Source organism: Tenrec ecaudatus, chromosome 18 (genome assembly GCF_050624435.1).
Source record: "Tenrec ecaudatus isolate mTenEca1 chromosome 18, mTenEca1.hap1, whole genome shotgun sequence".
NCBI classification, from domain to species: Eukaryota; Metazoa; Chordata; class Mammalia; order Afrosoricida; family Tenrecidae; genus Tenrec; species Tenrec ecaudatus.
In genome coordinates this window covers 36,251,012-36,263,111 of record NC_134547.1, presented here as the reverse complement: position 1 = coordinate 36,263,111, position 12,100 = coordinate 36,251,012, and the positions used below count along the sequence as shown (strand labels likewise).

Genomic DNA, 12,100 nt, shown 5'->3' with positions numbered 1-12,100 from the left:
TCAAACTCCCTGCCATGGAGGCAATACCTAATTACAGTGACCCTATAGGACAGAGTAGAACTGCCTCTGTGAATTTCTGATACTATAACTCTTTATAGGAGTAGAAAACCCTGTCTTTCTCCCATGGAGTAGCTGGTGGTTATGAACTGTTGATCTTGCAGTTAACAGCCCAATGAGTAACCACTATGCCACCAGGGCTTCTAGAAGAGTCCTATAATCTCTATTAGAAAATGGTATCAACTTAATATTCTTATTACTGCCCAATCTTCCCATGTCACTTTATTATATTGTGTAAATGATACTTAATTGTATTTTTTTAATTTACTATCTAGGTTTTGTGTGCAATTTCAATTTAACTGTGATTTGTCCTTAAGAACTCAAATTTACACATCTCCCCCGCCCCCCACTATAACACAAAGCAAAGGGTTAAACACCTTGATAACTGACGTTATTTATCATGTTCATTTGTTAACTGTGAATTTGTGTCACTTTTGTGCCTTTCCTGGATGGACAGAAGGAAAGACAGAAGACCCTAAGCGCCCTGGAAGATTTTTTTTCCAGTTGCCTGACATTGTCTTAACTATAATTTGCTGAACATTTCTAGAGTTCCTAGTATGTGTCAGGTACAAGAATAGGTATTCTGTCTATAGGGCCTTAATCACAATTGCTTCTCCAGCACCTATCATTGCTTCTACACACTGAAAACATCCAGGGAGTATGTGATAATAAGTGAATGCAGCCTGCTTGCCCTCCAGCAGCTTACATTTTAATGGAGTGGGGTTTGGGGAATACAGATAAGCAAATAAATGAATAAAGGCATTCAGAGACTAATTACAAATTAATTAAACTAAAGGAAACCAATACTCATGAAGCGACCATATAGGCCAGAGTAGGACTGCCTTCGTAGTCTCAAAGGCTGGAATCTTTGGGGAAGCGGACTGCTACATCTTCCTTCTGCAGAGTGATTGGTGGGCTTGGTTTGAACCATTCATGCGAAGATGAAACGGGGCATGATTATCATTTACTAAGCAGACCGTGAGGTTTTTCATGAATGGAGTTAAAGGATCCATCCGCCTCATTTAGTGCGTAGGAGGGCGGTATCTGGGGGCAGACTCCCTGGGTTCACAGCCCTGTCTATTACGCACTTAACGTCGCCAGCCTGGGTGCCCACTCCTCTAATAGGTCCTTCTTGCTGAGTTGGGGCTGAGGCTTAAGGAGTGATGTGGTGGCACTGTGTGGCCCCCTGGAGAATGGTCCTCCAGTGTTAGTAATCGTGTTGGCCAGGTTCATTTAGCTGGCTTCAAAGGGTAGGTGAGCCTCTCCGGCTCTCGCTGGTTCCATGTCCACGCCTCGTTTGTTTTCTCGCTATTGAAGCAGTGCTGCGTGGGGGGCCCGGCTCTGACCTTGCTCGAGGACCTAGGAGCCCAAGGGGCCAGTGCCCCTTTCTGTTGGTAATGGCTGCTGAGGCTGGCGAGCAGCTCTGCGACCCGCGCCCTCAGGACCTGTGGACCTCAGACACCCTGCGGCAGCAAGCGCTGGGCTGGGCGCTGCCCGGGCTCTGGTCCTTCTGGGTGGAGGTTCGCTGCGGGGGTCTGCACCCAAGCGGGGAGACCCGGCACTCCTTGCCCCGCCCCCAGGCTAGCCGTCGCCGACACTCTTCCAGGGTGCCAGGCCTCGGGAGGACGCGGGAGGCGATGGGCGGGGAGGGGTGCGCGGGGCGCGCGGGGTGCGAGGGGCACGCGGGCGGGGGCCGCGCGGGGGCGGGGCGGGGGCGAGCGCATGCGCACAGGCGGCGCGGCCGGCACGCGGCGCTCGCGCTCCCGGCTTAAATGAGCTTCGCCTCCCCGCGCCCGCCACTTCCGCGGAGCCGGAGCCACGACTGCGGGCTGCGCGGCTCCGGGGGCCGCGTCCCGCGGCGGCTCGCGCGCACACTCCTCGATTCCAAGGCGGTCGATGGGACGGGCCGCTGCTGGGCTGCAGGCGGCGCCCGTCGGGGGGCTCGGGGAGCGCGGGAGCCCGCCGGAGGGCTCAGCCCTGGCGGGCCGCAGGACCTGAGCCCGGCTCCGCGAGGACCCCGCGGTGGCCGGCGATGGGGACGGCGCGGGGCTGCAGCCGCGCCGGGCCGTGAGCGCCGCGCCGCCGCCTCAGCTCCTCGCGCGGCGCCGCGCCGCCCAGGAACATGGCCCTGGAGCGGCTCGGCGCGGTGCTCAAAGGTAAGCGCCGGGGCCGCGACGGCGCCCCCTGCGGGCCGAGACCGCGCGCGCTGCCGGCGGCTTCGCAGCCCTTCGCGGCGCCGGGGCGGCCGGTCGCGACTCTTTGTCTGCAGCGGCACTCGCGGCGACTCGGAGCGCACCGTCCGCGCCCGCCGCCCTGCCCCGTCGGCTCGCTTTCCCTGCCCGGTGCCCCGCCGCGCGTCGGGCCGGCCGCTCCGGGGACTGTCGGAGCCGGGCGGGAAACGGAGGAGCGGCGGCCCGGGAGGCCCCTGGGTGGCCCGGCGGGGCCCGGCCACCTGCGCTCGCGCCGGTTCTTCGACTGCCGCACGTCGCCCAGCAAAGTTGGAGGGTGTCTGTACTTGGGGCCGAGGCCGGCCTTTTACGGATTGTAATAACAAGGCAGTCCCACGTCAACAAAAACCCCCGCGACCCAGACGGCGCGGAGCGGGGGGCCAGAAGCCCCAGGGAGCTACGGGTGCGGGGCGCGGGGTCGGCCCGCGGGCCGTGCCGGTACACCTGCTGCGGCCGCCGAGGCTGCGGCACCACTGCGGGTCCGGGCGGCGGGACGGGCCCCGGCGGCCTCTGCTCCGGGCTGTGCCCAGGCTCTTCCCGGGGCGCGCGCGCTGCCCCTGGAATGACACTTCTCCCGCGCTCCCCAGATGCCGCTGGGGTTTGATTTTCCACATCGTGTGTCGCGCCTGCAATGAAAAACAATCGGTTTGTCACGTGCAGAAAGCTCGGAAACATCGGGTAGCCGCTTTGTATTGCCCAGGTGGTGCTATCTGATATGTAAAAAATATATATGTATACATAGGTAATTAAAATTGAGATACAAAGTTGCTTGTGAAACTCGGAATGCATAAATTCTTATTTTTAGGAAGGGATACTACTTGATCAGGGGCTGCTGCTTTTCTTCTTGCTGATTTGAATTGAGAAGTTGAATATCTGCCATTTGTATTGAAATAAACACGTTTATAAATAGGGCGGGGGGCTTTTAAAACATTGTACTGGACAGTGTTAGGTTGAGGTTATTCTACACAGGCAAGTTTTGGTTTTACCATTTTCCCTACCAAATGCTTTATTGGAAAATTCAGTATTGTTTGCATTAAATTTCAGTGGGACAAAGGATAAGCTCTAAACATGCTAAACTACTCACAGAGGTTTAGCAAATATAAAACGGTTCAATTACCACTTGTATTCGTCTAGCGAGGGAAAGATGAGGCTTTCTACTCCCATAAAGAGTTGAAAGTCTCGACACCCCCCAGGGGCAATAGTCCTGCCCTGTCCTATAGGGTCACTGTGAGATGGACTCTTATCGATGGCATTGAGTTTCTTTTCTTTATACTCAAATAAATGCCTAGAGCGTGTGCTTAGGTAGCCTAGGCTTTCCTAGCTGATGAATAATTTCACAATTTAAAGTGATTTCTTTGTTACATTAAGAAACCATTCAAAAAACCCAACTCTGAAGCTGAGACAAGGAGTTATGTATCTGTGACTCCTAATTTATGCAGTCAATTGCTTAGTAGTTAAGCTCTTGTTTTACTCTTTAATAAGAAACCATATGCATAGTAAGCTTTCTGATTGTGCTGCTTATCCGACTTTGCTTTCCTGGTTCTGATTGTTGCACTCATTACACTTATTCTACTGAAAGCCCATCGGAGGGGTTTCTCTGGTAGATCTGTCCCTTATTCGCTTTACCTGCTGCGGCACTTAAGGAAACAGCTGGGAGGACGGTCTCCCCAGATACTCTGGAATGGTGAATGGATTTGCAGCTCCCTGCTCGTGCTTTTCTTGTTGATACACACTGCCCTCTTTGGCCAGCACGGGATAGCGTTTAGTTGCTGCACCTTGCAAGAAAGGATTCTGTGGTGATGGTAGTGAAAACAAATTAGCATCTTGCTTTTCTTTTTTAAATGTTAGCCACCTTACACTGTTTTTCACATGCTCCCGTGTTTTTAAAGCTAGTTTTTTTAATGTACCATACGGGCTTACTAAAGAGAAAGCTTTTAAAAGACAGTTAAAAGTTCTGTATGCTTGAAAATGGTCTGCCAGGATTCAAGAAATTGCTCATATAGATTCTGAGAAGAAAATATAGGGGGACTGAGAGACAAGAAAGAAGGGATATCTTTCACTACATACACATTGGTATCAGTTGATTTTTCTTTTTTTTTTTTTAAACAAACTTTAAAAAACCAAATATATATTATATTGCCTCTTTTGAAGAATCCTGTTTTTAATGTTTAAAACTTTACCTTTGAAAAGATCATACTCTGCTGGTGCTAGTCATTGTGTACACGAAGGCATAAAAAATATCTTAAACTTCCTGTAAAGGACTTACTTCAGCATTGAAGAGCTTCTAATCTGAAGCAGGTGTTTAACATTTGCATGATTGTAAATATGACCTACCAAAAGCCTTATTTGAATTATTATAGTCAGTTTCTACTAAAATCAGGCATAATGAGTGTTTGAAATTTTAAGAACAAGGTGATTGTAGTTCTTTAAAATGCCATTCGTGCGTTTTGATTCCCTTTTAGCAGTGAGGACAAAAGGATGGCTTTACACAATGTTTTAAACCTTTCACACATTTTTGAAGTAGAATAATTTCACTTTTAACTTTTTATGATTGCTTGGGTCTTAAAAAAATTGACTTGCTTTCTGCCAAAGTGCAGTAGCCATCAGTCATATGAAATATTACATTAGGATTAAAACCGGTTTTGTTGTTCTTATTGAATCTGCAGCTGCTTTAGGAGAATCCTATGAAACTCGGCTATGCTTAAAAGTTTTACAAACTGGTTAAACTTATAATGTACCAGCATAAATATCCCTTGATACACTATGCTAAAATGTTCAGCTGTTAACTACTCCTATCCTTCATTCTTAAACCTCACTCAAGAATATTAACTGTAACTACACCCTCTGGTCATTTGCCAATCTGCTTAGATTCCCAAGACTAGCTTGTTAATACAGAAACCAGCTGTATTTGAAAAAGTGTAATGCAGAAATGGAGGATGACCACATGACATCACAAAATGGAAACTGACTACATCATTACCTAACTGTGAAATGTACATACATGCTAAATTACAATATCACATAACTGCCAAATCACTGAGAATCAAGATCCAGCCAAATTGTCACAATCTCAACCATCACAGCTAGCATTTACATTGGCCTTGCACCTTAGTATTTTTTAACTGCACATCATTAATGCAACAAATAGGCTAATACCGGATTGTGTTACTGTTGCCCTAAATGAGAAACTTTGGATAGCAAGATAGTTAAAAAGTGAGCAGAAGGTATACACAGAAGTATGATACTGAGAAATATGGTATCAAAGTAGTCCCTTTAATAGTAAATGGATTATTAAACACAACTTTGTTAAAAAATTAACTTTGAAAGAACTGTATTAAGCCTAATAATTGAAAAATTTATTAAATGGTAGTAAGTCCACAAAGAAATAGAATCCAAATTTATTTTTTGAAACCAAGCTCAACTGTGATTTTATAATATATACATGTACATTCCAAAGCAAAATTCAAATCAAAACCACTTTCACCCCTTTTTGGAGTCATAGCTGAAATAAAATTTCTATAAGGTTAAAAAAATAAAAATTCAAAGTCATTTCTTTAGTTACTACTTGTATAGCATAACCTATTACTTTTGTGTTTATGTTCCTAAAATATGTATTACTTACTTGATTAAAAATACTGCCCTAAGGCACTTTGAAATCCCCCATATGGTCTTTGAGTTGGAAAAGGGGGAAATCCTAAGTGGTGACCCAATCTAGTGGTTTCCAAATTAACAGCAGAACCTGGAACGCTTTCTTCACAATATAAACAATAGAGAGAGCAAAGCTGCTCTATTGGGTGGGAGCCAGGCCCTCTCATTCACTTTAAATAGGATGGCCCTCAAAGAACTGATACTTTTCAATATCACTTATAAAATTAAAGTGTGATGGCCTGAAAGTTCAGTTCTTCCTAATCAAAATTATTTTAAATCATATTGACCTAAAAATTATTTAAATCATATTGGCCTAGAAATTACAGCACTAGTGGTGAGGAGAAGGTATCAGATTCTTTTTTTTTCTTCAGATATTTTACAATTGGGGTTTAATATATATGTCACTCCATAGTTCAGTCACATCAAGCAGACTTGTATAATTGCTATCACAGTCTCCAAACATTCTTTTTCTACATGAACTCCTTGACATCATCTCCCCTTCACCCCACCACCTCCACTGTACCCCCTTCCCCTGAAACCTTTATTCTACTGACTGTCTCTGTAGGTGCATCAGTCCAGTGTTTTATATACTGACAAATAGAAAAACATAACACAACTTCAGGAGGGTAACCTCCAATAACATGACACTCTGAGATCAAATACCCTAAAATGAACCAACAAAAACCAAGCCAAACCAAAAATGCATAAAGTTTTGCGATCTACTGATAACGTTTTAACTGTTCAAGTCAGATTTATGCCTTTGATCTTCTATACTCACCTCTCCAAAGCACTCTGTTTAGTCACCACTTTCCTCTCATCTCTCAATTGTAAATAAAGGCAGTTCTTGGAGACTTATTTCCTATGTAGTTCCACATATGACTCTTGGGCTCCCACTGTCAACCTTAGTCTTCTGCACACCTGATTCTCACAATTTAGGTTCTGATATTAGCCCCTTTTTCAGCTTTAGAATGCAAGGGGATTCGGGGGTACTACCACCACCACCACCAGCCCTCACCCCGCCCCCGTCCAGACGAACATTGAACAACTCACTCTGAGTGTACCCAGTGTACACTCAGTGTACCCAGTGGCATTGCCTGGGAAGATTCTTTCTGGTCACAGTGACTTTTTTCATAAAACCAGTTTCTCTCAAACCTTGTTTTTTGTGGTGGCTGATTTAAAAGAACATTATGTGGCTCTGAAGTTTTATTTCCTGCTTGGGAATAATGCTGCAGAAACTGTTGTGATGTTGAACACAGCTTACAAGGACAGCACTATGGGAAAAGCTCAAGTGTATGAGTGGTTTTCTCATTTCAAAAAGGTGAAATGTTGATTGATGATAAACCTCATTCTGGACAACTGTCAACTTCCTGAACAGACGAAAATTTTGACTCTTGTGCATTTGGAGATCTTTCCTTCCACCAGGTCAGACTGTTAATCATGCTTTCTCTTTAGAGGTTCTGAAAAGATTGCTTAACTGTGTATGACAAAAAAGGCCTGATTTATGGCAGTTTTGCCACCATGACAATGCACATGCTCACACAGCCATTTCTGCACCATTTTTTGGCAAAAAAAGCATGCCTTTCTTGCCCCATGCCCCTTCCTTACCCACCCGACCTCGCATTGTGGACTTTTTGTTTCCTTGAATGAAGAGGAACATGAAAGGACAGCGATTCGATGACTTAGACGAGGTGAAGAAATAAGAACAAGGGAGGTGCTGCCAAGCCATCCAAACCGATGAGTTTGAAGATGTTTCCAAGAATGAATCACAGTCATGACAAATGCATTAAATGTAATAGAGAGTACTTTGCAGGTGTTAAGGTTTTGTAAAACAGTTCCGGCATATGGTTTATAATCCTTTGGTGACTGATGATGGTGTGCTTCCATGTAGACTTAGTTGACATCTTAGATGGCTGCTTGTTTGGAAACAAGCCTGTAAGACCCCAGCCACTATTTGATCTGAAAACCGGGCACCATCTAAAGTCTTCACCACATTTTGCTACAGCAGTCCAGTGTTGTGTGTGGTCTCACTGAGGGCAAGTATCAAGCAGGGTCATGATGTAACAACTAGTTAATTGTCTTAAGTTGGAGCTAGGATTTAGTGTAAGCCCCCAAACCATTTCTGGATCTATGTTTTTTTCTTTTAATTTGTTAATACTTAGGAGTTAATATTTGTTAGACTCTTTAACAAATGTGGTATGGTCATGAAAATTCGATGGAAGTTGCTGTGGTTATTAGAGGAGGATTATGTGTAATTAAAGCAGAGCATGCAAACCTGCCATTCCAGGAGCACTTTGGTTAACAAGGAGGCTGTTAAATTGTCCAGGAAAGAGAAAGCACTTCTGCTACTGAGTTATAGCCTTACAAAAATGATTGGTAGTGTGATCTAAAAATTAACCAAGATCCAGCATCTGATCTCTACTAAGTGAGATTGCATTTGATGAGCATTAAAAAATTCTTTTGGAATACAGTTGATCAAAAACAGGTAGTGTGTAGACTAATATAGTCATGAGGTCAGTTAGTTACATTGTAACTTCTCTTGAAAGATTGTGGGGGAAAGGCCAGCCCCCCACAACTAATCGGGGGTTCAACAGACACAGTTGTACGGTTATAATGTATATAAAGTCATAGAGAGCATGAGAAATAGAAGAGAGATTGAAATAATGGAGTCAGACACATTTCAGGGTAGCATGCTCACCTCAGCCCTGGTGGTCCACATGGAGATGGAAGACAGAGGGCAGGAGAGAGGGGGAGGGGAAGAAAAACAAGGGGAGAAGGAACAGGGGAGAGCGGCCCGGATGAGGGAGGTGAGGGAGAGTGGAAGGGAAGGGGGGAGAGGAGAGGGAAAGAACAGTGAACTTCTTTATTTCTCACCAAGGCTTATATCTCTTTGGGGGGTGTGCAAGCCCCCTAATTACAGGTAAAGACACGTGTCACAGGAAGAGGTTGCACTACAGGTTATACAGTAATGAAAGGGGGACAATCTAGGTGTATCTATGATAGGAAGGGGGAGAGATAGGGGATATACATGTGACAAGATGGGGCGGATCCTGGATTCAGGAGGAGGAGCAGGTTTGAGCTGTTTCTCTGGCTCTCTATAGAAACCATTATCAGTAGGGTGTAATCACACCCTACAGGGACCACACACTGATGGCTGCAAGCCTTTAGAGAGAAGTAGTCCATTGTTCTTAACAGCAGGGAGTGGGCCCCTCTTGTGGTGGGACCTGACCATAGTGTGGCAACTGACTGCCTTCAGGGAGGATGTCTCTAAGCATCTGACTTCCCACCATGTGCTGGCAAATAGCCTCTAAAGTTTGGCATATCTTTGGGGGAGAGAAAGCTGGGGAGAAGTCTGTGTATAATCCCACAATAGATTTTACCAACCTCATGTTTACTATATGCTTAAAAAAGAAAGCCCCCAAAGAGGCAGATTTTAAATATCAACAAAGGTAAACCGACCCAGCTAGAAGAAATTGAAAGTAGAGACTGACATAGGAAGAAGAAAATGTAGTACCCTTCGATAACGCTTCAGGCTCAACTTTTTCTAAACCAATGAACATAGCAACTTAGTTTGCTGCTCATCCTTGAAGACCAACGGTGGGCTGTCCTGCAGGCTGGATCATAGAAGGCCTGGGAAATCATCACTAGCTAACTTCTCAGGCCTTGACAAAAGAATGACTTAGCTGTGAGTTAGTTAAATTTTTGACAGGTATACCCCTTGAATAATGATATAAATACTCAAATATCCCTTGGCAGAAAAAAGGATTTTCGATGCCTGATGTATCCCCAAACTTGCCCTTACCACCAAAGGAGGGGGGGGGGGAAGCAGTCTCTTTTTTGGTTTATTTCCATGTAGTTAACCAATCTCCACTGAATTGATTCTAACACTTGGCTGCCACGTGGGTCAGAGTACTACTGTGCTCGGTCACCAGGCTTTCCTTGTCTGCTCATGTAGAAATTGACAGAATAGAATGGCCAAGAGTGGAAGTCAACTCAATGGCAGTGAGTTTAATTTGGGGGGAGATCTAGTGATTGCTATCCTAGTGTTGCATCTCTAGGAACCTAGAAGTAGAATTGCTGGATGGAATTTGCCTATTTTTCTTTGATGCACATTACCAAAATTTCTCTCCAAAAGAATATACAAATTTGCAATCCAGTGGCAATCTATGTCAGTTTCCTAATCCTGGCCGACTTTAACATCTGTACTTTTTTAATAGGAGGGCTGAAAGCTTTTGTTTTGGGAGTATGGTCCACTTGTCTAAAGTTATATTCTTATTTTTCAGTTATGTGTGATTTTCTTATGATTCTGTTTTAAATAAGTGATGAAGGTGTTCACCCAGAAGTATCTACATAATTAAATTTTTCTTCTATAATTTACTTTTAATTATTTTAATCAATATTCAGTTTTATGTTTAACTTGAAGTATGGATCAATTTCTCCCCCAAATAAATGAGTTATCCCCAAACCCTTGGTTAAATCCAATCCATGATTAAGGGTGTTAAATATAGCACACAAATATTTGGATATATGTGGGTCTGCTTGAGAGCTTTGCTTTCCTCCCATGTAAGAAAGCTCCTTGAGAATAAGGAGCGTGGCTTTGTGGCTCAGAGCTATTAATCCTAGGACTGACTCTGGCTGACATGTTCATACAGTAGGTGCCCGATGTGTTTGTCTGTTTACTCCTATGTCATTACTGCATTTTAAAATGACTGTAGCTTTACAAATATATATTTTATCTTTATGTGTATTTTTAAAGACTCTTCCTAAGGTTTTGATGAAAATGTCATTAAATCATACACTCAATGTATGATTTGTTGGTAAGAATTTGTTACCTTTATAGTATTGAAATTTACTGTCCAGAAATGTGTTACCATTTTATTTATTTACTTATTTGATTTTTTGAATTCTCTTGGCATTTCTAGGTTGAGCTCTGGTTGTGTAGAGGATTATGTGTTGGGCTGCTAACCACACAATCAGCAGTTATAAACCACCATCTGTGCTACTGGAGAAAAATGAGACTTCCACTCCCATAAAGAGTTATGGGCTCAGAAACCCATGGGGGCCGTTCAACTTTTCCCCCTATAGGGTTGCTTGAGTTAGCTTTGACTTGATGGCTGTGAATTGAGTCTATAAATATTTCCCTCTTTTCTAATATTCGTTGCATTAGTGAGAGTGGCCTCTACTATGGGTGAAAAGAATAGTAGGAAGAGTAAACATGACCGTGATCTCCACAATGGAAAGAGAGATCCCTGGAAGACTTGGCAACAGCATTTTTTTGCTTACAGCTATAAAATGACAGTGAGTCAGCTTAAACGGAGGAGAATAATGGGAATGGCTTTGAGGATTTGTACAGCACTCGAATAGCACCTGTCTTTTCGTGTTAGCCTTCACTTTACAGCAGGTCTTATACGACAAGTCTTCGCAGAAGGACATCCTGCTCGGTAAAATGGAGGGACAGAGAAAAAGAGGAAGGCGCTTGAGGAGATGGATGGCCACAGTGGCTGCAACAAAGGGCTCCGGCACAGGAACAATTGTGAGGGTGGTGCAGGACTGGGTAATGTTTCGTTCTGTTGTACATTTGTTGCCACGAATTGGAACTGACTTGATGGCACCTACCAGCAATAACAAGAACAAGAAGACTAAATTCCAGAACCAGAAGAAAAAGTCCAAACGGGCAATTCTCTACATAACTATACCATAAAGCAGGGGTCCTCAAACTTTTTAAACAGGGGGCCAGTTCACTGTCCCTCTGACATTGGAGGGCCAGACTGTAGTTTAAAAAAGACTATGAACAAATTCTTATGCACATTGGACTGCTAAGCAGGACAGGCAGCAGCAGCAAAAACACCCGGTGGGCCGGATAAACGTCCTCGGTGGGCCGCAGTTTGAGGACCCCTGCCATAAGTTACGGAGTTTAGAATTACTCTTTTGGTGTGGATTTCTATCTTAAAAGAATTAGTGCTGCCTTAGCTGCATAGTCCCAGGGGACATGTATGTCAATTGGCATAACATAAGCTCACAGACATTTTACATCCTACTTTGATGAGTAGCTGCTGGAATCTTTAAAGCTCACGGGTAGTGGTTTCAGGTGAATTATTGGTCTTTCATTCTCTGGAGGAAAGGCCAGTGGTGGAAACTGAAGATAGATGGAAGCAATCCAATGGACTAAT

General features: G+C 44.4%; 1 protein-coding gene across 2 annotated transcripts in view; it reads left to right on the top strand.

Annotated features, from left to right (window-relative positions):
• Positions 1 to 1,850: 1,850 nt before the first annotated feature.
• NETO2 (neuropilin and tolloid like 2) overlaps positions 1,851 to 12,100 on the top strand; it is an 85,636-nt gene continuing 75,386 nt past the window's right edge. Inside the window, exon 1 of one of the 2 annotated variants that reach the window (XM_075537355.1) lies at positions 1,851 to 2,213. In XM_075537355.1, the coding sequence (XP_075393470.1) occupies positions 2,180 to 2,213 (34 nt within the window). In that variant the 5' untranslated portion in view covers positions 1,851 to 2,179. The remainder of the gene's footprint in view (positions 2,214 to 12,100) is intronic. The other variant, XM_075537354.1, reaches the window with a different exon arrangement.